Source organism: Helicoverpa armigera, chromosome 3 (assembly GCF_030705265.1).
Source record: "Helicoverpa armigera isolate CAAS_96S chromosome 3, ASM3070526v1, whole genome shotgun sequence".
Classification (NCBI taxonomy): domain Eukaryota; kingdom Metazoa; phylum Arthropoda; class Insecta; order Lepidoptera; family Noctuidae; genus Helicoverpa; species Helicoverpa armigera.
In genome coordinates this window covers 644,662-668,693 of record NC_087122.1, presented here as the reverse complement: position 1 = coordinate 668,693, position 24,032 = coordinate 644,662, and the positions used below count along the sequence as shown (strand labels likewise).

Genomic DNA, 24,032 nt, shown 5'->3' with positions numbered 1-24,032 from the left:
TTTCTTTTTATCAAGGAAAATATATTCCACCTGTTTTTTACGAAGCAATGCGAGATGCAAGATGTCTGAAAATTTTCTTTAAGAGGTAGGTACTTAACATAAATCAGGTACCTAATTATAGTCTCTATGGGTAGTTGGCGTTTCTCTGGAGCTGAAGAATTTCCTCCTGACCTTTGTGACAGTGTTGCAGAATTATTGGTTTTTAATCTTATTTCGTTTTCTATCTCATCTCTGATAACGAATATCTAGTGAATTACACATTACATGATATGTTTTTAATGAAATAGGGATCGCATTTATTTTTCTTTGTAGAATGAGTATTGTAGTTTTTCTTAACGAATCTCTCAAGCTACAGAAATTCGATGTAGGTACCTACCTGCCTGAATAACTATCATTTTATAAGACGGCTATATACGTAGGTAGATCTGGTTTTTTGATGCAGCAAAAATAGAAGTCTTAAATGAAATGAGTGATGAACTCGGCAAGCTAATGATTGTCATCATAAAACATCTAATAGGTACCGGTTATAATGGCCGTAGGTACAATAAAATTAAGTAAGTTGAACCCCACGAAGTTTATTGTTATTAAAGCCAAGTAGCTAAGTCATATGTTTAATTTTGAGTAGGTACTTTACTTACCATACTCAACATGTTTTAAATTTGGTTTTTGTATATTTCAAAAGGTGTCCGAGTAATCATATTAATTAAAAGGTCATCACATGCATAGAAATAGAATCAAAAACTTAAGTATTTCGGTGTACACCAATGATCGAGTAAAGGTGAAGGAAAACCTCTCAAAGAAACCTGGACTTTAAAGTTTCAAATCGTCATATACCTAAGCAAGTGTGGTGATTAAAGCTTTTCCTTCTTAGTTCAAAAAATACCTAGTCCTGCACCAAGGCAGTGATGATTCTTTTTAGAAAATTAAACAGCCTAAGTAACATTGATGAGCTGATTGTCCATCAATGAAATATAATAAAATACTGCAAAATTTCATGCATCCCGCGAGCCATTTCCCAACTATGTTGGGGTCAACTTCCAGTCTAACCTGATGCAGCTGAGTACCAGTGTTTTATAAGGAGCGACTGCCTATCTATCCTCCTCAACCAAACTACCCGGGCCACGGAATACCCCTTGATGAGACTGGTGTCAGACTTGCTAGCCTCTGACTACCCGTAACGACTGCCAAGGATGTTAGTTTACAGCTGGGACCTACAGTTTAATGTGCCCTAAGAAAAACAGTAATTGGTGTCAACAATACTTACCTGATCTGGAATCGAACCCATGCACTCGTACTTGAAAGATTAGCTCTTTACCCACTGGGCCACCACGACTTTTTAGAATTATTAAAGGTAAGTTAAAGTTAAGGTTTTCTGTAAATGTGAATGTACGTATGTATTATTTGAAATAGGTACCTACTTCTTTATTATTTTCTATTCTTTTTTATTCAGAATCATTTGAATTTATTTACGACAAAGAAGTTCTACATACATCAACGCCGTATATTTATATAAAACGGAACGCATCAACATTCGTGGCAAGTGTCAATTTGACTTTGACATTTAAAAAGTGAGAGTGGAAATCCTGTGCAGCAGTATTCTCGAATTGAATCAGATTTTGTGAAAAATTTGCCAAAAATGGCCACCGTTGAGGAGTTGCAGAAGAAAGTGAAGGAGCTGGAAGCCAAGTTGGCAGCCGCTCAAGGAAATGTGGGCCCAGCTCGTCAGAAAATCGATGTCATGTCATCCGAAGTTGTCGATTCCAATCCTTACAGGTATTTTAAATTATTTTTGTATAAAAATGGGACTAGAGGATCATATTTGGTTTAATTATATATTTAATCCTAGACTTTTTAGACAAACCTCTCAATAATTTTGTCATACTTCACGTAAATGAAGAGAAAAATAACGCAATATGGTGCTCTTCATTACAATGTTGCTCTTTCTAGAAATATGTACTTTCTATGATATTCCGTGAATTCATTTAATATAAATTTTCATTTATCAATTAGTTCTTCGCAGTAGCATCAAATGCTCACTTTGTTGGGAGTTTTCTAAATCATTTTTAACTCTACTAGGCAGTAGGCATGGTTTTTCTATAAAGCAAGTTGTAATTACAGTCGTCTGATGGCTCTGAAAAGGATGGGCATTGTGGACAACTATGAGAAGATCCGTGAGATGTCTGTGGCTGTGGTGGGTGTTGGCGGAGTGGGCAGTGTCACTGCTGAGATGCTCACCAGGTGCGGGATCGGAAAGGTAAAGTTAACACCATTTTTTAATGTCTTTATTAAAATCTTTAAATCTGGCATGTATTTTGGAAATAACTAAAAGTATTTGTCTGATATAATAACAAAAAGTTTTGAGGCTTCTAGAATAATATTATAGCTCCAGAATTCAAATTATAAAGTCTAATTTATTCCAAATTCTATTAATATTTTCCTTGAGATTGTGTGAATAGGCTTTAAATGAAATAAAATGCCACATTGCTTCTGTTATACATATACTGCCTGATTTTCAATTAGATTCCTATTACATGAATATCTGCATCATTTTACTTTTTTTAAAAGAATGTCTATGGAGTTTCTTGCCAATTCTTCTTCATAAGGCCCACTGTTTGGAATCTTGTAATTAGCTTGACATTTCTTAAGCACCTGTAGTAGGTCTATATGAAATAAAAACCGTTAACTTTGAATATTGTTTACTCTCAATGTGTAAAAACTAATATTTACTTTCCTTATTCCAGTTGATCCTATTTGACTACGACAAGGTGGAGCTAGCCAACATGAACAGGCTGTTCTTCCAGCCCCACCAGGCCGGGCTCAGCAAGGTGGATGCTGCAGCTGCTACGCTGCAGAACATTAACCCTGATGTGACTATTGATGCATACAACTACAATATCACCACTGTTGATAACTTCCAGAACTTTTGTGATACTATCAAGTGAGTTGTTTATGCAAATAACGGGTGATTTTTTTGCTGGTATCTTTTTGGCAACACTGTTTTTGGTAGATCACGCGTGAATCGTGTCTTGTGTCTTTGTGAAACTTGTTCAGTATGGTCTATAATTTGACCATGAATCAACTTACGAACGAACAACGCTTGCAAATTATTGAATTTTACTATCAAAGACGACAATGGCCGAAACGTTACTGTGAATGGCGGGCGTTACCGTGTGATGATTGGCGATTTTTTTTTGCCCAAAATGGAAGAATTGGACATGCCTGACATGTGGTACCAACAAGACGGTGCCACATGCCACACGGCACGCGAAACAATGGCCTAATTGAGAGCAGGCTTCGGTGAACAGTTTAACTCACGTTTTGGGCTCGTCAATTGGCCGCCTAGAACGTGTGATCTAACGCCTTTGGACTATTTCTTGTGGAGCCAGCAACGATTGACGCACTGGGAGCCAATATTGAAGCATTTATTCGTAATATACCGGCTGATATGTTGGAGAGAGTGCCGAAATTGGGCCTTGCGAATGGGCCATCTAAACCGGAGCCGCGGCCAGCATTTGCATGAAATCATCTTCAAACATTAAATTATATTGATCGTTCCATCGATTCCAATAAAGATTTCATCAAATTTTTCAAGTTTTTTGTGCTTTTTTTGAAAATCAAATCCTATACCTCTTAAAAAATCACCCGTTATAATGTAAATGAAGATTAGAGTAACAATATAACTCATTATTAGCTTTTCTTTGCTCCTTAAATAAGTTTCCAAATAGTATCTGGCTGCTGTAGGTCCCGGCTGTCATTGAACATCTTTGGCTGTGGTTACGAGTACTCAGAAGCCAATAAGTTTAACAACCAGTCTTACCTAGGGGTATTGGTAGCCTGGGTATCTGGGTTGAGGATGTCAGATGCGCAGTATTACTGGAAGCCGATCCCAATTTAGTAGGGAAAAGGAATGGGTGATGAAATAGCACCAGTTTTCAACATTGGAGGCTAACTACTTTAATTTATCGCTTTTTTCAAAGTAATATGCGTGACTACATTCATTATTGTTTGGTTTTCTACTTAGAACAATTTTCAGATTAAGCCAACATAGAATAATCAAAACTAAAAACAATCTGCAATTCCAGAACGGGCAGTTTGACCGGAGGTCCAGTAGACCTGGTCCTCAGCTGCGTGGACAACTTCGAGGCGCGCATGGCGATCAACACGGCGTGCAACGAGCTCAACCAGAAGTGGTTCGAGTCCGGAGTCAGTGAGAACGCTGTGTCTGGACATATACAGTTCATCGTGCCTGGGGAGACTGCGTGTTTTGCTGTAAGTTTTACCGTGTAATCTCTGTATGTCATTCGTATGTTGTTTACTTTCAAGTATTTGCTTGGAATGTGATTTGAAATGGATGTGTAAGCAAAATAATATTATTTACTTGAATGCAATTTTGTTTTTGCAATATTTTCAAGTTTGCTTAGTCCTCAATTGATTTAGTAAGATTTTGCTTAAAACTTCTGAAGGTGTAGTCTATCAAGGTATAGAAGCAGTTTTGGTAATCGAAAATATTGTTTTGTACATTTCAGTGTGCACCACCCTTAGTGGTAGCTTCTAAGATCGACGAGAGGACACTGAAGAGAGAGGGAGTATGTGCGGCCAGTCTGCCCACTACCATGGGTATTGTAGCCGGTTTTCTAGGTAAGTTATTAATAATTATAATCTACTGTATTTCCTTAAATTGTATGTTTTATTGTGAATGTGTTTAATTTATTTGTATTTGATTACAGTGCAAAACACATTGAAATATCTGCTTGAGTTTGGAACAGTCAGCCATTATTTAGGATACAGTGCATTGACAGACTTCTTCCCCATGATGGCATTAAAGGTTAGTAACTTATCCATAGATTGCACCCATGTTTACACAAGTTCATGTGATTTTATTGTATAGTTTGTAAAAATTGTTAATTAAACCATTTCTATTGTGTAACAGCTAAATTAATTTGCTTCTCATGTAATAATATTTTTTGTAGAACGTTATTTTGTTTATTATTGTAGCCGAACCCGCAATGCGACGACAGCTACTGTCGATCTCGGCAGGCGGAGTACAGAGCCAAGCCTGTGGTGGAGCTGGCCACTGAGGTCACTGAGGACAGCGCACCCGTACATGCTGACAATGAGTGGGGTGAGTTCACATACTGGTGATAAATATGCCATTCTGGGGTCACTGTCACTGATCAGTGACTGAAATTTTACAATTGAACAAAATGATTTGATGACCAATTTTGAAAAAAAAATGGTGAACTATTTCCAAAAATAATAATGCATTTATTTAATTTATAGGTATCAGTCTAGTCGATGAAAATACGCCAGAAGATGATGACTGCTCACATCTTAAATTAGTGGATGGGGTTCAGGTACGTAAATAATCAAAAACTAATAAAAAATATAAAATTAGGTTCAATGAAACAATATTTTTTTGCACAAAACAGTTTATTATACCTGAACAAGTCAGAAATACACATTTAATAAAATTTATTTACAATCTCAGGTGGCCTACAGCGTCCCAGTAGACAATAGCACTCCAGAATCAAGTACGGGCGGCGCCGTCGCAGCATCAGAACTGTCTCTCGAAGAACTCATGCAGCAGATGAAGTCCATGTAATTTGCCAAAAGCTGCGTATCTTGCCCACTGCTGGGCAAAGCTGCGTAACTTGCCCACTGCTGGGCAAAGCCGAGTAACTCCATATCATTTACTACAAGTATGAGCATTTATATTTGGTTGTATGAGCGAGTGAGTATATAAAACTCCTTATTATTTTTGTTAATAATTGTTAATTTCTAAGGATAACTTAAACTTGTGAACTTAAATTAATTATAAGTTTGATCGGAATCGAAAGTGGTATTTATCGAAAATGTGTTGTTAACTGAGCTCAAATTTAAATTTCTACTTTATGTTTATAATGACATGACATTAAAAGTAATATAACATTGTAAGGTTTATACAAGTTCAAAGTGATATGTGATGTGCTACGAAAAGTTCCGAAAAAAATAATATTTTTATTTATTTCGTGTTCGTTGCTTCTTTATGTATGTTGGAAATGTATAAGCTAAAAGCGTTTTGAGCACGAACTATGGATATAACGGATCTAATATCTGAGCCATAAGCTATGTTAAGAATATATCGAAATGTAAACTGGGTGTAAGCTTCGTGACATTCCAGCTTAACCTGTATAGTTTGTTTAAGAGTCAATGCATAGCATAAGTAGTAGTTAATTTATTTTTTTGATGTTTTTAAAATTTTATACCGATATTGTTGTTAGGTGCGCTGAGCTGATTATCATTATACATATTGTAATAAATTTTATTATAATTAAATATCGTCTGTGAGTAGTTTGTTTTTGATTTTGTCCACGCATGCGTTCAGTTTGCTGGTGATGCGTTTGTTCTCTGTTGGCAGGGAGTTGTTCTGAAAAAGAAACATTTGTTTGAAGTAAAACTGTGAAATTGAAACTGTTCTCTAGAAAAAAAAACAAGTGCACATGCAGTTGGCTAGCCAAAATGGCCCTGTAACATTGCCTTGTGGGACACCATGTTGAATATAAATATAGGTAAGTGTATCAGTTTCTCTCACACTTTTTCAGTTTTGTATTGGTTCAGGTTGGTCCTCCTTACCAATTTCGATAGCTAGACCTCTCTCGGAATAAAACATGTAACAAAATCTGATATCCAGTTTTTTCTTAATTTTAAAGATTAAATATTAATTCTAAAGATAAGTTCTAATTACAATATTTTATTACCATAACATGTTCCATAACAATCTTAGCCCTAGCGAGGGTATGTGGTGGCAGGCCACTAGCGGCGGCCACGTGTAGCGCGAAGCTGGTGTCCGCTCCGCCTGAACACACGCGGAACAGGAACACTGGCTCTCCGTCTTGCAGTATGTACTCGAAACGCTAAGAAAAACGTCAAAAAGTAATTAAATAAACTCTGAAAGGGTTTTAGTTAAAACATAATTCGTGTATTAGAAAGCGATTTTAGACCCGTCAAGTGAGAACTGAAGCACGAAAGTATATTATGATCAGGGTGTTAGTGGGTAAAGCACCGACCCCTCAAGTATAAGCGTGTGGATTTGAGCCCAGATAAGGCAAGTACCTATGCAGCTTTTATGAGTTTGTTTGTACTTTCTTAGTGTATCTCGGAGACCAATGTCTGCTTAAAGGCGAAGAAAAACATCTCGAGGAAACTTGGACTATTAAGTCTTAAGACACCAACCCGCATTGAGCAAACGTTTTGATTAACGCTCATAAAATAATACTTTACTCAAAAACTTACCAAGAACCTAACAAGTGGCGACTCCACAATATACTCCTTGATGTTCAAGTAGTGCGTCGCCAAGAGCACGTGAGGACACTCATCTCCTCTAAACAGCAATGTGTTGAGACAAGCCGCGAGGAGAGCCAGGCCATCCGTCGCTGATGTACCCTTGCCGAACTCGTCCACTATTAGTAAAGAGTTGGAGGTGGACTCTTGAAGAGCTAAGGCCATCTGGAAGATTGTATTTTAGTTGAACTGAGGGTTTTTGGTACTTTTTTTAAACAACAGCGTGTTAAGACAAGCTGTTAACTACGCTAGAACTATCCAGTGGGGATATACCCTCTCTGAACTCTTCTACTTAACACAAGAAGTTGAAAGTGAACTTCTGAAGATCTAAAATCTAAGGCTACCTGGGGAAGATACCTACATGTAGGTTGTCTACAACCTTCTAACTTTTCGTTTATCCTTCATGACAGACATTATGTTATATTTCTATCCTCATTTAGCAGACGGTAAAATGACATAATATTGCATTTACAGCACCTATCGTTTCAGCACCATTGGTGCTGTAAGTGAAATAAAATTTTATATATTTTTAAGTTACTTTTACAGCTCCAATGTTAAATACGAATAGGTGCTTTAAGTGTTAAAAGTGTTAATATTAATTGCATTGCATTAATTGTATTTAACTCCATTCAGTAAGTATTACCTGTCGCAAGTCGATTAGAAAGGCCGACATGTGGTTGGCGACGCACTCGGTGCTGTGTACCCGCGTCCGCACGTGACGCAGCAAGCCTATAGTGGCCGCCGCCGCTGGTACGAAGCTGCCGATGTGGGCTAGGTATACTATCAGACCTGGTAAAAGAAATATATTATGATATTTTTGAAGAAATTAACATTTTGCAAGAATTGTTTCAGGTTCTAAGTTAAGAATTTACTGGGACATCCAATTGATGATGATGTCCTCCTTGCCGATTGTCGGCCATGGCAGTTTTTCTCATATAACGAGATCAGCCAACTGCCCAGGACATATTATAGTGCACACGCATTTGCGCAGACACGGTTACACTCCCTATTCCTTGCACTTATAGCCCGATGGAACGGTAGGTTCACGACCGGAGAGAGCTGAGGCACATCGGGCTATCACCCAAATTAGCCTGTATTCAATTACCTGCGTGATGAAAATAAATGCTGATAAGTACATTTATCAAAAATCTTTAAGACGATTAAGGCTTTGGGACCTCAGGGTCTACTCTAAAACTATACAACTACATTCGGTCTCACCAATCTGCTTCATATAAACAGACTTCCCACTCGAGTTGGGGGCAGTCAGTATCTTGACGCAGCCCTCTTCAGCACTGGACTCCACATCGTTCGGCACGAAGTTGTCACACGTCAGCGTGTACAGTGGGTGTCGGCCTTGCTTGATGCTGATGATCTTCTCAGTTGTGAGGGTCGGACGGACGTAGTTGAACTCTTTGGAGACTTTTGATATAGCTATCAGGCTGGGGATAGAAGTGTTAGGATTTTCGAGGTTCGGTTAATAATCTGATGATCTTTGTTGAGACTGTCAGGAGTTAGTGAGGACGAACGAATTGCGTGTTGTAAGTTAAGTAAATATGTATGATATTATGACTTAGCCGCTAAGATTTTCCCAGGTACTTTTCTGACTATTGGAAGAAAACGGTTTTTGATTGAAATACCTAGTGCCCTCTTACATAATAACATAGGTACTTTGGCAAGGTCAACATCGTAATCTGCTTGTACATTTATAAATTTTAGGTCTTTCGTTTGGTCTCATCTAAAATACCTACATTACTTTCAAGTTCTTATTTTTACTCATTCCTTACCAGTCCAGTTCAGCGCACTTATCGACAACAGCAGCGAGTGTATGTAGGTGTTCCAGCATGACGCTGGTGAGGCGCATCATGATGCGAGTCTCGTGCGCCACTATCTCCGGGTACGTGTCGCCTATCATGACGTCCAGCTCTGGGAAACCGGGGAAAGGCCAAAGACAAAGTATAAAAAAATTAAGAAGACAAACAATAAGAGTCTTGGATAATTCAAAATACTTTTATGTTTTCAGGAAAAGTCTTATGAAGGTCTTTTGAAGCAAAATTGTCAGAAAAAACATATTATTTACTTTGAATTAACTTTTATGATAAAGGCGGATTAAGACAGGATTGAAATGTTTACCTTCGCAACCCTTGCTTTTGTAGTGGATATAGTCGTTGTTTTGGAACTGAAAGAAGATTATTTGAATGATTAACAGGAAACTGCACTGCATGAATGATTAGCACAAACACGTCATCTGCCATATTATACCGCAGTAAGTACATTGAACAATTGAAGCTTTTTTAAATTACCATAAACTTCATGTCAGGCAGTTCTTTAGCCTCAGCAGACAGGTTGTCTTCCCAAATCTTGACTCCCAGCAAATATCCTAGATGTGGCATGTACAGCATGCTGCACTCTTGTATGTACGGTGGCAGACGTTCCATCTCTACCTTAGCTGTTTCTGACATCAGACCGTGGAGACTTGCCATCGTTTGCTTTTCTGAGGAAACAAATATATAATAGAACTGCTTTTTGAAAATTGATGGCAAGCATAAAAGTGTGAAACGAAGAGGAAAAGCAACATATCGGATATATGTTTTGAAAAAAGGAAGAGATACAATATATAAGATAGCGAAAGGAGGAAAGTATACAAGAGGAATTGGGACAGTAAATATGTGGGATATTATTTACTCATGTCAAGTTCAGGATCAACTCCAGGCTTCACGGTAAATTTGCCTTCGGTTTTCGACAAATCGAAGTCTATAATTCTGTTCATGTATAACGCCATCTAGTAAGTAAAAGAAAGCACAAGTTATTGTAACAAACAAGTAAAGGAATAATGGTTATTGGTGTATGCCTTACCTCATAGAGCTTGGTGTTGTCGAAACAGGCTAGTTGTTCGAGGAAGTCGCTGACTTTGCCCGCACTCTCACACATTTCACATATCAGCACCGCGTTGTACAAAGTCTGCCAATTTGAAGATTATCTTGTCAACGCGTAATATTACAAGAATGTGAAGTAACTTTACAATATAACTTACGTTGTAAAGCGATTTCCACTGGTATGGTTTTGCTGACAACGCTTTTATTTTCGCCAGGATTCCCTGAAATAAAAAATCGCCTCGCTGAAAATTCTCACCTCTTAGATGTCTATTAGGAACTACTTAATTTATCAGAACATACGTGAACATTCTTGATGAACCGCATGGAAGAGCAGATGTTCCTCATGAGCGCTTCATTCTGCGGCTTCATGAAGTATTCCACCACGTCCTGACGACTCTTCAGGATCGCCAAGTCTGAGGTAGGATGTTGTAGCAATACTCTGTATCGAGAGACGATGTTTATGTTGTTATTTATGTACCCTATGTATATTTACCTACCGGTTGTCATTTATTTGAACATGTTTGGCAGCCATTACGGGTAAATGGGTTGAGGAGTTCAGATATCATGTATCATGGCATCATATGCATAGCCTTTTACCAACTATTCTAGTGTCTATAATATGGAAGCCGACTTCAGCATAATAGGGAGAAAGCTAGGCGGATACTTAAATCAAGTCCTGCTACGTTTTTTATTCCTGATTTTGGTTAGGTTGCCTCTCATCTAGACTGCCTCAGCCGGCTCCAGCTTTGCCTCACGCTCAGCCGTCTGTCGTCACTGCACCTCAGCCGGCTCTGGAGCTGCACCGGCTGAACAGCTGGCAGAGGCTGAGCCCCTCGCGCGCGGAGCCGCGCACGCCGCGCTTGAAGGCGCTCGTGTCCTCGTCTGTCGTCATGTGTCACCTCAGCCGGCTCTGCTGCACCGGCTGAACAGCTAGGCTGAGTCGCTCAGGCGCTCTCATGTGTCCTCGTCTGTCGTCACTATGCACCTCAGCCGGCTCTGCCCCAGAGCTGCACCGGCTGAACAGCTGGCAGAGGCTGAGCCCCTCGCGCGCGGAGCCGCGCACGCCGCGCTTGAAGGCGCTCGGGTGTGTATGTGTCCTCGTCTGTCGTCACTATGTCCTCACCTCAGCCGGCTCTGCCCCAGCTTGGGCTGCACCGGCTGAACAGCTGGCAGAGGCTGAGCTGAAGGCGCTCTGTCCTCGTCTGTCGTCACTATGTCCTCACCTCAGCCGGCTCTGCCCCAGCGGAGCTGCACCGGCTGAACGCACGACGCGCGCTGCGCTGAAGGCGCTCGGGTGTGTATGTGTCCTCGTCTGTCGTCACTATGTCCTCACCTCAGCCGGCTCTGCCCCAGCTTGGAGCTGCACCGGCTGAACAGCTGGCAGAGGCTGAGCCCTCGCGCGCGGAGCCGCGCACGCCGCGCTTGAAGGCGCTCGGGTGTGTATGTGTCCTCGTCTGTCGTCACTATGTCCTCACCTCAGCCGGCTCTGCCCCAGCGGAGCTGCACCGGCTGAACAGCTGGCAGAGGCTGAGCCCCTCGCGCGCGGGCCGCGCACGCCGCGCTTGAAGGCGCTCGGGTGTGTATGTGTCCTCGTCTGTCGTCACTATGTCCTCACCTCAGCCGGCTCTGCCCCAGCTTGAGCTGCACCGGCTGAACAGCTGGCAGAGGCTGAGCGCGCGGACGCCGCGCTTGAAGGCGCTCGGGTGTGTATGTGTCCTCGTCTGTCGTCACTATGTCCTCACCTCAGCCGGCTCTGCCCCAGCTTGGAGCTGCACCGGCTGAACAGCTGGCAGAGGCTGAGCCCTCGCGCGCGGAGCCGCGCACGCCGCGCTTGAAGGCGCTCGGGTGTGTATGTGTCCTCGTCTGTCGTCACTATGTCCTCACCTCAGCCGGCTCTGCCCCAGCTTGGAGCTGCACCGGCTGAACAGCTGGCAGAGGCTGAGCCCCTCGCGCGCGGAGCCGCGCACGCCGCGCTTGAAGGCGCTCGGGGTGTATGTGTCCTCGTCTGTCGTCACTATGTCCTCACCTCAGCCGGCTCTGCCCCAGCTTGGAGCTGCACCGGCTGAACAGCTGGCAGAGGCTGAGCCCCTCGCGCGCGGAGCCGCGCACGCCGCGCTTGAAGGCGCTCGGGTGTGTATGTGTCCTCGTCTGTCGTCACTATGTCCTCACCTCAGCCGGCTCTGCCCCAGCTTGGAGCTGCACCGGCTGAACAGCTGGCAGAGGCTGAGCCCCTCGCGCGCGGAGCCGCGCACGCCGCGCAGGCGCTCGGGTGTGTATGTGTCCTCGTCTGTCGTCACTATGTCCTCACCTCAGCCGGCTCTGCCCCAGCTTGGAGCTGCACCGGCTGAACAGCTGGCAGAGGCTGAGCCCCTAGCCGCGCGTGTATGTGTCCTCGTCTGTCGTCACTATGTCCTCACCTCAGCCGGCTCTGCCCCAGCTTGGAGCTGCACCGGCTGAACAGCTGGCAGAGGCTGAGCCCCTCGCGCGCGGAGCCGCGCACGCCGCGCTTGAAGGCGCTCGGGTGCGCGAGGGGGCGGAACACCTGCAGCCCGCGGTATGTGTCCTCGTCTATCGTTACTATGTCCGCACTGAGAGCAGAAATACAAAGAGTTTTTAGAGAAAATCATGAGACTTAAGAATTACCTACCTAGCTAGAATCAATTTAGGATTAGCATAACAGACAATGGTATTGAACTTATAGATTTTTAAATACCATTCCATTCTACTTACAGAGAAATAATCCTCAGACTCAGAAACTGCGGCTTGGCATGCAGATCCATGCTCAATTTCGCCCAGTTAAGGTCCAGATACCTCAACAACGCGCCCAATGCGTGCACGCTTTGTGTTTGAGAGAAATCCAAAACGGTGCGAAGATATTGTGATCTCTCGTCTTCTGAGGCGTTTCCCGGTTCAGTAGGAAGGGATAGGGAGAAAACTCGTCTTTTGCAGGCTTCGAAACCTTGAGAGAATGAGTAGAATGAGTGATGAAGTCTGACTGGAGTAAAACAAAATAATTTTGCATTAACTTGGACCCTGTAAAATTCGGCCGCAAGCGTGAGTTTCATGTTTTGGTCTGGGTGCAGATTTACTTATAACAATAAAAATTATTTTCCCAAGGTACATATATACTTATCAGGTGTTTTGTAAAACGATATTTGTTTAAAATTTGTCTATTCATCATATAAAGAAAGACCCACTCACTATACTCCTTAGACGACAAAAACGTGAGCTTGCACCGTCCCTCATCATTGCTATCATTATCGAAGACGGTTCGTTTGACCGTCTGCACGAAGGTGCCCTGATTCTTGCCGTCCAGGAGTATGCACACTGGCTCCACCTGGCGGAACAGGCTCGCGAACATCTGGAACTCGGGGGGACGGTCTACTATCTCTTCCAGGATGAACAACTGGGAATAAGAAGTTGGAAGATCATGTTGATTCTTTACTAAGGTAATTGGAAGTAGGTTTGAATGATGAACAGAAATGCACCTGGGTTTTATGCTTTCGTTTCGTTCTACCAAGAAAATCTTAATAAAAAGTATCTGTTATTTTAATTTTACTACTAAGTCTTCACAAGTACACCATTGGCTATTATCATGACCCAAATTCTATGTAATTTAAAGCGCATAAAAATGAATGATGCGGATAATAAATGAAAAAGCCCCACCTCGCCAGTTTGTAGCGTGCAGTAGGCCGCTCCCAGTCTTCCTGAGCGACAGTACGCCACCAACACCCTCTATATTTTATGACAAAGATATTAGTGAGAGTAGAAATAAATACCTATAGGTAAGTAGGTATCTTTGTCGTCCTAAAAAGTCTAGCGTTAAGGCCGCTTAAGTATCAAAGTTAGTCGAAAGAAAGTAAGTATGGAAGGAAAGTCCGCCTTATGCAAGCGTGCATGACAAAGCATGATCACAAGATTTACTGAGTTAATGCACAGTGGCAAAATGTTAGCAGGCCTTTCCCTAAACAATCACAATGTACCTATTTACTAATTTTCCTATGTTATTTAACTCTACACAGGTATCACAGATCCCATGTGAGTGATGGCCACACCCAGAGTGACTTCCAAATATTTACGGTTATCACTCTCTGTCCATTAATTAGTATTGTGCCAACACAACAAGGGGTAATTAATTTGGATTTGTTTTAGAACATGACAGGTTGTAATTAATTGTGGTGAAGCGTCAATGTCTTTTTTTCAATGCATTTTTTAAGTTTCCGCTCATATTTTTTTTCAGTGTGGCTATTCACACGCCTCACCAAATGGTGTATTTGACTATAATAATTCATTACACACACATAGTCGTTTATTTAAGGCACTACCTTAGCATTTACATACCTACTGAAGATTTGTAGTTTTCTATCTATGTCACAAAAAAAGGAATTCAGTTTGACGTGTAGGCATGTATGCGCCCGATTCGATGCAGTTTTTAGTATAGCATCTGCCAGACTTAGGAGAAGGCTTAACAAATATAATTACAATACATAAGTTAAGTTCGTAGGTATTTACCTCTTCCACTTCAGTATCTTCGCTAGTTTCTTGTTGTCCATTCGGAAGTGGATCATCATTTCTAAAATCATTCGTCACTTTTAACAATACCTTAACAAACAAATGCAAACGGTCAAAGAAAAATAACAAACCTTCGGCATTTCGCTATTACAAAATGATTTTCAGATTGGTTTGAGTTTATGTTATTTGAGCTTATTGTCGCCTGACGGACAACAGGCGCTGAGGCTGCATCTGATGAAGTTTCTTCCATTATTACTTTTAGTTTCAATATTATTTTATTAAAATCCAATTTCACAATAAATACTGTGTTTTTCCCGCTCTTTTTATAATCTGTTGTTATTTTTTTTGTGTTGGACAAATTAACCATTGACCATGCTTTTTTTTCTAAATTCGAATTATTTTTCACGGAACCTAACTTTTTTTTAAAAGAGCTTGCGTACTTTTTGCTAAATCAAGAATTTAGTTCCAATAATATTTTGGGTCAGTCGTCTTAGGGGCGGAGTTTTGTACTGTTATTTGATTCAAAGTCGTAATTAAATACTCGAATCCTAGACATTTTAAAAATCAAGCTAATATTTTGCTAGCACTTAAATTAAGGACCTCCATAGTAGTTACATGTTTGCTACTCATGAAATATTCAGCGGTTACATAGAAATAATTGAAATATAGCGTGACGCGACCACTACGGCTTGTTATGGAGTTATGTGGTCACTCGCCTGCTTTGTTTGGGTTTACGCTAATCACTACACCATAGGGAATGCGAGTAAAAAACTAATTAATAGTACTATGTTGCAGTCATAATAAGAGATTTTTTTCAATGCAGTGCTGACAAGGCTGAATGCAAGGTTGCCTTTGCTAATGCTAATTTGACCATGGACTACGAAAGCTTTTTTTAAAATTAGGAATGCTAGCAAATGAAACGAGGTTTTATGTTTTTATCGTTTATTTTTAAATACACGTAACGCAAAACAACATTCAAATAAGTAAAACCTATGTTTTTAACATTATAATTATTATGTAGGTAGATATATTTTAGGTAGAAACACATAGCATAGCTAGCTTAAAGGTACAAAACTTTGATATAGTTAATTACATATTTATCTTTTTAAAGGCACTTGGGGCAATTTTTGTACAAATATGTTTTGAATCGTGACAAAACTATAGGATATCTAAGAAATTATTTGCTTGTTTCAATATCTTAAGTAGAACAAACTGACAATAATGCTTAATGAGTTTACAAAAACACTTCGCATTTAAAACTATGGCACTAAAAATCACGCCTTACGTTACAAATTACGACTAAAAATTGGTCGAGAAACCTAATATTCCCAATTTCACCAACATGTTATACCTAAGTTAACAGTTCGGTTGAGGAAAACAACTGTTTAACATAAATTCTAACTTACGAAACTAACTTTTGAATTTATATATTTTGGTTTTTTCATTCAGTTATATTGCATTAGAAGATTTACTCTTTCGCTACGAACTTAAAGACGGTAACGTTACTTGACCAACTGTTGGTGAAATTATCCCCAAGTATTTCTAAATGATGAGTATATCCCTCTCCTCCGGGGCATCCTTCCTCAGGTTAACCCTGATATGTCGGCACACATGACCCACGGCCTCGGCTGCGGGCGCCACGGTGGCCGCCATGCAGGCTTGCACTATGGTGCGGAGAGACGCGAAGTAGATCTTCACGCAGCGGATGCAAGGCGCTGTACACCAGATTTGCTGTAAAGAATGAGGATAAGGTAAGTCTTTTAGCTATCTTTTTTGCTATTTTTATTGTTAGACGTGAGGCTGTATTAGTAGGTGAAGTAGGTACACTATCTAATGTAGAGAAGGGGTAAGGCAAATTCAATTACCAACGCAAATATGAATTTCTATTTTATGAATGCAGTTTGCCACATGTCTGCTAAAATCTGTCAGTAGCAGGTACCGGGTGTCTGAATTCAACATTACGATAGCCTCATATTTGCACAACAGGGAACTTCAAACTTTTTTTAAGCAGCGTCGAACCTAATCTTAAACACCTTTTTTCCTTATAAGGTCTCTCAAGCTTCCCTACACTGCCTTAAATTCCTATCTACACAGTTTTGCTTTATGATGACGATGATGATGATGTCCTTCTTGATCAGCCAGCTGCGCGGGACATATAGTGCACGAGCATTTGCTCAGACACAGGTGCATCCGTACAAATTGGTACCTACCTCGAAAGCTAGACAAGCGAACCCACAGCCCAGGAACAGCGCGCATGGCGGCGCGATGAGCACGGCCAGCACGGTGTAGCACAAGTTGCGCGAGTGTCGGAAGCACGTGTTACTGAGTCGCCTTCCTATCTGCACAGTTTTGCTCAAACACTACACTATATGGTCTTCTACATACCTCAAACGCCAGGCAGGCGAACCCGCAGCCCAGGAACAGCGCGCAGGGCGGCGCGATGAGCACGGCCAGCACGGTGTAGCACAAGTTGCGCGAGTGTCGGAAGCACGTGTTACTGAGTCGCCTTCCTATCTGCACAGTTTTGCTCAAACACTACACACTATATGGTCTTCTACATACCTCAAACGCCAGGCAGGCGAACCCGCAGCCCAGGAACAGCGCGCAGGGCGGCGCGATGAGCACGGCCAGCACGGTGTAGCACAAGTTGCGCGAGTGTCGGAAGCACGTGTTACTGAGTCGCCTTCCTATCTGCACAGTTTTGCTCAAACACTACACACTATATGGTCTTCTACATACCTCAAACGCCAGGCAGGCGAACCCGCAGCCAGGAACAGCGCGCAGGGCGGCGCGATGAGCACGGCCAGCACGGTGTAGCACAAGTTGCGCGAGTGTCGGAAGCACGTGTTACTGAGTCGCCTTCCTATCTGCACAGTTTTGCTCAAACACTACACACTATATGGTCTTCTACATACCTCAAACGCCAGGCAGGCGAACCCGCAGCCCAGGAACAGCGCGCAGGGCGGCGCGATGAGCACGGCCAGCACGGTGTAGCACAAGTTGCGCGAGTGTCGGAAGCACGTGTTACTGAGTCGCCTTCCTATCTGCACAGTTTTGCTCAAACACTACACACTATATGGTCTTCTACATACCTCAAACGCCAGGCAGGCGAACCCGCAGCCAGGAACAGCGCGCAGGGCGCGCAGCGGCGCGGTGTAGCACAAGGCGCGAGTGTGAAGCACTGAGTCGCTATCTGCACAGTTTTGCTCAAACACTACACACTATATGGTCTTCTACATACCTCAAACGCCAGGCAGGCGAACCCGCAGCCCAGGAACAACGCGCAGGGCGGCGCGATGAGCACGGCCAGCACAGTGTAGCAGAGGTTGCGCGAGTGTCGGAAACACGCGTGACTGAGGCGCCACGCGCACTCGGGGCTGCGCGCGCCTTCCGGCTCGCCGATTATGTCGTCCCATACTATCTGTGAGGAGATGTGGTTTAAGGTAGGTATGTAGGTAGTTGCTGAACAGGGCCTAGGCTTATTTTTACAGGCAGCATAAACAGTTGTTTTTTCTAAACTATTGACTTTGAAAATTGGCCATGGCAATTCATAGTATCTAAGTACCTAAACAGTTGCTTTGAGAAAACTGACTATGCTGTCGGTAAGATACTCGTGTTATTATGATAAAATAACAAATGTATTTTATCACGCAGTTTCACTCACTTCCTGGGGATTTTCTCAATTTTTTTTCCTGTAGGTAGCTGATTCTGATATAATTCATAATTAAGTAGTTGTGGTCTAGTTGAATAAAACAGTTATAATATAAAAAGTAAAATATTTGAAAAGCTAGAACTGACATTAACACATTGTATTAAAGTTTCAATTATTCATTACCTAATCTACGAAAGTAGAAGTAAAAATAAAATACAATGAAAGAAATACTACCTATTTGTATTGGTCCAAAATCAATCGTATAAAATGGAATGGAATAGTTGGTCGATTGTGAACATGACACAATTTAGCAAACTGTATTCACTTTACAGTCAGTGTGTCAATGTCAAGGGCTCTACAATATAAAGGGAAATAGGCCTAAATCCTGACAAAAGTGACCAGCAGGTAAAGACACAGGACCTATTTAGGCGTAGACCTCAGCATAGTTCAAGGTTATCTATTCTTATTTAATAAAGAGGAAATAATTTACGTTTTTTTATACCCTGAAGGCTCTAATTTGAAAAAATCTTTCACTTTTGAAAAGCTTCGTTCTTCCCGTTCCCGAGTAACCTATATTACCTTACCTTAGGCTATATTTTATCACGGTGCGGGCAGTAGGTAACTCCCACGGGACGCGAGTGAAACCGCGGGAAAACGGCTAGTATAGCCTTGATAGATATCATAAATCGAAAAAGAAATAGCCTAGGCTTAACCTAATCTTAACCTTTAGAGTTTAGACCACAACCAACCCATGATACGATAAAGATAGCACAAATTCGCTGAAAAAGTTTTTCATATTCCTGATTTCTTAGTAAGCCTAAAGTTAATTAGAGAAGAACAATGAAACAGTACAGGAGCGAGTGACCCGGTGTTACTGAAGTCACGCGAACCTCTCTTTGTCCGACTTTTAATTAAACCTTTCCTTTCTGAAAGAATTTGCATATTTGATAACGTTTCGTTCGGTAAGTGTTAAGTTTGTACCCTTAATTTGTATGTGGAAAAGTTTAGGTAATGTTAAGTTTTTATGAATTAATTTTGACCTTTCCAGTTTTCTAATTTGTTGTTATGTTGCTTGTGTAATAATATAGGTGTAATGTAAATCAATTTAATATGTAGCTTTGCGAAAATTATTTCGTAGCAAGCGTAGCAAAACTCGTAGCGGTGTTTCGTAGCCAGCGTTAATCTATGTCTCTCACTCTTAGATTTTCATTTTTTATTTGTAATTTTTACCAAATATGTTTTTTGTTGCAAATACTAGCTGTCGTGGTGGCCTAGTGGGCAAAGAACCAACCTCTCGAGTATGAGGGCGCGGGTTCGATTCCAGGCCAAGCAAGTACCAATGCAACTTTTCTAAGTTTGTATGTACTTTCTAAGTATATCTTAGACACCAATGACTGTGTTTCGGATGGCACGTTAAACTGTAGGTCCCGGCTGTCATTGAACATCCTTGACAGTCGTTACGGGTAGTCAGAAGCCAGTAAGTCTGACACCAGTCTAACCAAGGGGTATCGGGTTGCCCGGGTAACTGGGTTGAGGGGGTCAGATAGGCAGTCGCTTCTTGTAAAGCACTGGTACTCAGCTGAATCCGGTGAGACTGGAAGCCGACCCCAACATAGTTTGGGAAAAAGGCTCGGAGGATGATACTAGCTGATTCCCTCGATTTAAGCCTTTAAACCTACGTCCCGGGGGAACTACTTCCGGTATAAAAAAGGTAACTGGATAAAATAGAGCCCACTCACAAAACTCACAAATTATGTAGCTTTCCCTTAACTTCCTACAATGTTACACCACTAACACCACACACCACAATTCTCAAACTTAACCTCGTTTTTATTTTAGTACCTATCACAATCAAGAACTACTACGTTGTAGTCAAATAAGTAGGTATAGTTAAATAACTTGAAAAAAAAAACAATCCAACACACAAAAACAGATTTTTCCTTAATGTGAACCACTCCAAACTTCTGTTTTCACATTAATTTATCCATTACGTCGCCCTTAAAGGGTTTTTCAGGGTGACCATGGTGTTCCAATTTTCCACACTACAGAGCTAATGGTTATTAGTGCGTTACTACAATAAACTTGATTTTCCCACCGACGTTGATTTATAGTCGGAAAGAAATGGAATGTATTATTGAGGTGTGCCTATTTACTTAGATAGAGCACATGATAAGTTGGATGTGTTTTCTAAGAAATTAAAAGAACATGGTGTGGGATAGTGGACATCGTGAAATTAGAACGTCCATCAGAACGACCTATATTCTCCCACAAAAAATAAACAGAGGGTTGCTTGCTACCTATTTACTACAAGCTTCCATTATGTATGTCTGATGGATCCCGACATAATATTTATTATTTACAACTTATTAGGTACCAATAAGCTAAGCTAAGTACATAACATACCTAATACTATGACGAGTCAAAGTCTGAATCTTACTGAACCAATTATGAAAATAATAAAGCATTATAAAGTCATTAAGTTGTATATAATTTTGCAACTTGTAAAGCACTTTTGTCCAGACATTTTCGTATAGTATCCATAAGGCACTATAAAATAAAAATAGCAACTACATAGTAATAACATGACTCTAATTCCAAGAATAATTTCAGCGTACTCTGAAGGTTTTCCAACACTATAAAAACGACAAAATTCTATAAATAACATCGTAATGAATGGTTGTTACAACGCTTTCACTTGTTATGTACACGTCATAGGATTTTAACAGCCCCTAAGTGGTAGATAGGTATGTTAATGTATTTCCGGACATAAAGTACTTATTTAAGTCTATTTTAGGTTGAATTTGAATATTCCCTTGAGAGAAAGTTTGCCGAGGGCAATTAGAACATACCTAGTTGTTTTCTATATTTGCTTTATATAAAGAACTTTCAAAACAGTCTTTATAAGTCTGATAGTGATGGCGCGTTATCCTATTTCAATATAGCGGAAGCTTCCAACTGTTACTAAAAATTTATACCTAACAAAATGTAAATACGGGGAAACAACAAGGTCAAACCCAATATCGATTATTTACACTTGAAAAACCCACTTCAATAGTGACAACTCTTAAATCATTCAGACTTTTGTTATTAACTGTCAAGGTTACTCCAAACTTACTACAAACCTGCACATGTTGGTTCAGATTGTTAGGGTCCCTGTCCTCTAGGGCTTCTTGCACGTTCTCCGGTTTCGCCGTCATCACGGACCGGCGAGCACGTTCGAATGCCGGCTCTTCTCGTGCGAAAACCGGCTGTTCACGTACCAATACCGGCTCTTCTCGTATGAATGCCGGCTCTTCAGGCACGGGTGTCGGTACCAGCACCGGTGGAGCCGATACCGGTTCTGGGATGTCGGGTAACAGCTTGGCGCGGTGATCGCAGGCTATACACTGTCTCGATGTAGTCCGAGTGATACTCGGGACGGCAGCGCCGCCGGAACCAAGCGGAACGTCCTCAAAGGCCACGGTAAATACAGTCGGTAAACTCCTTTAGAATTTTCCGACGATTAGTTTGTGTCGAGTTTTTAGTTCTTGTTGTCTGTCAGTTGTTTTTAGTTTAAAGTTAACTGAGCGAATGACAAAAGTTAGGGATGTAGGTTATTTAATATTTTGTTTGTATGTTGCTGTTGCTGGTGGTCGATTTTTATCGTGTTTTAATCAAACCGGAAAACCTATAATCAGCGTTATAATAAGCGTCAGTCGATAGTAATTACACACAAGGTTTAATGGCTATTTTTCCTTCTACTTTATAATTAGTACTTAAAAGTTACTAAAAATAACTATGTGGTTTGCCGATGAAATTTGATGTAAACACACAAAACAGCGTAACTACATAAAATTACTATTTTTAATAAATGTTTAACTTATCACTGTCCGCGATTATGAAACAGTTTATATTAAAGTGTTCACTTCACTGAAAGCGCGCTCTAACTGAAAACTTTTCACGAGCTTTACTTGTGAACCCCTTTGCGCATGCCTAAATTTTACTCACGTAAATATACGTATATCATGTATGCTATCCATTGGCGGTTTAATACGAACTTTCAGATCCTTGATTGTACAAAAAGTGACTTGTATGTGAAACATGAGAAAACTACGGAGATTTTTCTTTTGTTTTTATGAAGTTTTCAAGTGGTCAGAGAGCGTTGACCGGTAATTGCCTCTAGGAACATGTTTCCACATGTCATATATTTCTAAAAGTATAATAATTTCCGTGGCTAAGGCAAGGGAGAGTAATCGCGTCCAGTCAGGCAATACTTACGCAGATTATATTATTTACGATGTTGTTACATTGTTGTTTTACAGAATTTTAGGTCATAAGTAGTAGACCTAAGCTAAGTTAGTACTTACGTAGCTACTTTAGCTGCAAATATACTATATATATATAAAGGGTTACTGGTAAGTAGACCGCATCCTTTCATAAGGTGATAGTATAGGTCAATACGGACAAATTTGACCATGGGATACACTGGGCAAAAGTTAACACGTTTCAAGATAATCGAATTTCAAGATCTTTTCTTTGCAAGTCGTCTAGGTACACGTATAGATTTTTATTATTAGTTAAAAGTCTCGTTTGTGCAGATTTTTGTGTATTTTGTGTATTTTTTTGGATAGCTAGATAAATGTAGATGTTTTTTAAGTATTTTGCACAAAAAAATGAAGAGTAATATTTTTGAGAAAATAGCTACTAAAAAAGTAATTGCTGTTCGCTATAATTTCCTCTGTGATTTGTACAGTTTTATGGTTTGTTATTATGAAGTGATTCATCTTCTATCCGAAAACACACAAAAATCCACAAAAACGAGACTTTTGACCAATAATGAAAATTTATACGTGTACCTAGACGACTGATCTTGAAATTCGATTATCTTGAAACGGGTTAACTTTTGCCCAGTGTATGCCATGGTCAAATTTGTCCGTATTGACCTATACTATCACCCCCTGAAAGGATGCGGTCTACTTACCAGTAACGCTGTATAACTATTATGCAACTTTGTCATATTATACTTACAATACAGTATACCTATATGAGGTAATTCATAATTTCCCCGACTGTCAAGAAATGTTATGTTTTCACATTGATATAGGTATCTCGCAATTTCCTATGAGTCAGTATACCTACTTAAATTAAAAGTGCAATACATTTAGTACACACTCAGCTAGCATTAAGACCGATGGTTGTAGTTCTCGACCAAGAAAAAAATACTCAATGGTGTCTTGCTCAGAAAGATAAGTAGGTACCCAGCTTAGTAACCTGTAACTCACTTGGACATTATCGGATTTTTCTATACTTTCGCTGGGCATTGTCCTCAAGATTATCATTTACTTGAAGTTGTTACTGTAGTTTGTCACGGTAAATTTAGCTGTTGCAATAGCGTGCTTTTAAATGCCGCCTTGATATTTTAAACTGTGACATTTTAAAGTCAAAACACAGAACACTGATAGTGTTTTTAAGAATTATGTGAAGACTCTTACTCTTTGATGGCTCCCTATTTGTAGTCAGGTTATTGGAGGTAATATGCTGTTTCCCGCGGTATCAATGAGGGTGTGTTTACTGCGTTTCATGTAGGATACTGTCTAAAAATCGCGGTTGTCCCTACACGCCCTTAAGTTACGTTCGATCCACATTATTATTGTAAAGTATAAACATAATTATTAAGTAATCTTTGGTTTGAACGA

At 40.7% G+C, this 24,032-nt stretch overlaps 3 protein-coding genes across 3 annotated transcripts; 1 reads left to right on the top strand and 2 right to left on the bottom strand.

Annotated features, from left to right (window-relative positions):
- The first annotated feature begins 1,544 nt into the window (after positions 1-1,544).
- Positions 1,545-6,330, top strand: LOC110380724 (ubiquitin-like modifier-activating enzyme 5). Its single transcript, XM_049836537.2, has 9 exons — positions 1,545-1,773; positions 2,119-2,254; positions 2,742-2,938; positions 4,083-4,269; positions 4,527-4,638; positions 4,728-4,825; positions 4,996-5,122; positions 5,281-5,354; positions 5,489-6,330. The coding sequence occupies exons 1-9, from the start codon at positions 1,637-1,639 to the stop codon at positions 5,600-5,602; spliced, it is 1,182 nt and encodes a 393-aa protein (XP_049692494.2). The 5' UTR covers positions 1,545-1,636; the 3' UTR covers positions 5,603-6,330.
- Positions 6,275-14,845, bottom strand: LOC110380725 (mutS protein homolog 5-like). Its single transcript, XM_064042874.1, has 18 exons — positions 14,837-14,845; positions 14,706-14,795; positions 13,860-13,928; positions 13,395-13,599; positions 12,924-13,152; positions 12,611-12,781; positions 10,494-10,632; positions 10,352-10,414; positions 10,174-10,278; positions 10,003-10,099; positions 9,621-9,811; positions 9,451-9,496; positions 9,105-9,243; positions 8,539-8,759; positions 7,964-8,109; positions 7,273-7,485; positions 6,738-6,893; positions 6,275-6,406 (listed from the first exon to the last, which is right to left on the bottom strand). Exons 1-18 carry the CDS (start codon positions 14,843-14,845, stop codon positions 6,311-6,313), a joined length of 2,385 nt encoding a protein of 794 aa, XP_063898944.1. The 3' UTR covers positions 6,275-6,310.
- Positions 14,846-15,948: 1,103 nt separating this feature from the next.
- LOC110383123 (uncharacterized) lies at positions 15,949-22,146 on the bottom strand. Its single transcript, XM_064042869.1, has 6 exons — positions 21,480-22,146; positions 17,947-18,126; positions 17,621-17,749; positions 17,471-17,572; positions 17,268-17,396; positions 15,949-16,436 (listed from the first exon to the last, which is right to left on the bottom strand). The coding sequence occupies exons 1-6, from the start codon at positions 21,552-21,554 to the stop codon at positions 16,248-16,250; spliced, it is 804 nt and encodes a 267-aa protein (XP_063898939.1). The 5' UTR covers positions 21,555-22,146; the 3' UTR covers positions 15,949-16,247.
- Positions 22,147-24,032: the final 1,886 nt, after the last annotated feature.

Coding starts and splice junctions, on each gene's coding strand:
- LOC110380724 (XM_049836537.2), top strand. CDS start 1,637: ATGGCCACCGTTGAGGAGTTGCAGAAGAAAGTGAAGGAGCTGGAAGCC. Junction 2,255..2,741: donor CCAGGTGCGGGATCGGAAAG/GTAAAGTTAACA, acceptor TCCTTATTCCAG/TTGATCCTATTTGACTACGA. Junction 4,639..4,727: donor TATTGTAGCCGGTTTTCTAG/GTAAGTTATTAA, acceptor ATTTGATTACAG/TGCAAAACACATTGAAATAT.
- LOC110380725 (XM_064042874.1), bottom strand. Junction 9,812..10,002: donor TGATCCTGAACTTGACATGA/GTAAATAATATC, acceptor TTGTTTCCTCAG/AAAAGCAAACGATGGCAAGT. Junction 8,110..8,538: donor TGTTTATATGAAGCAGATTG/GTGAGACCGAAT, acceptor TTCTTTTACCAG/GTCTGATAGTATACCTAGCC.
- LOC110383123 (XM_064042869.1), bottom strand. CDS start 21,554: ATGACGGCGAAACCGGAGAACGTGCAAGAAGCCCTAGAGGACAGGGAC. Junction 18,127..21,479: donor ATCTGAACCAACATGTGCAG/GTTTGTAGTAAG, acceptor ATCTCCTCACAG/ATAGTATGGGACGACATAAT. Junction 17,573..17,620: donor TCGCCTGCCTGGCGTTTGAG/GTATGTAGAAGA, acceptor AAAACTGTGCAG/ATAGGAAGGCGACTCAGTAA.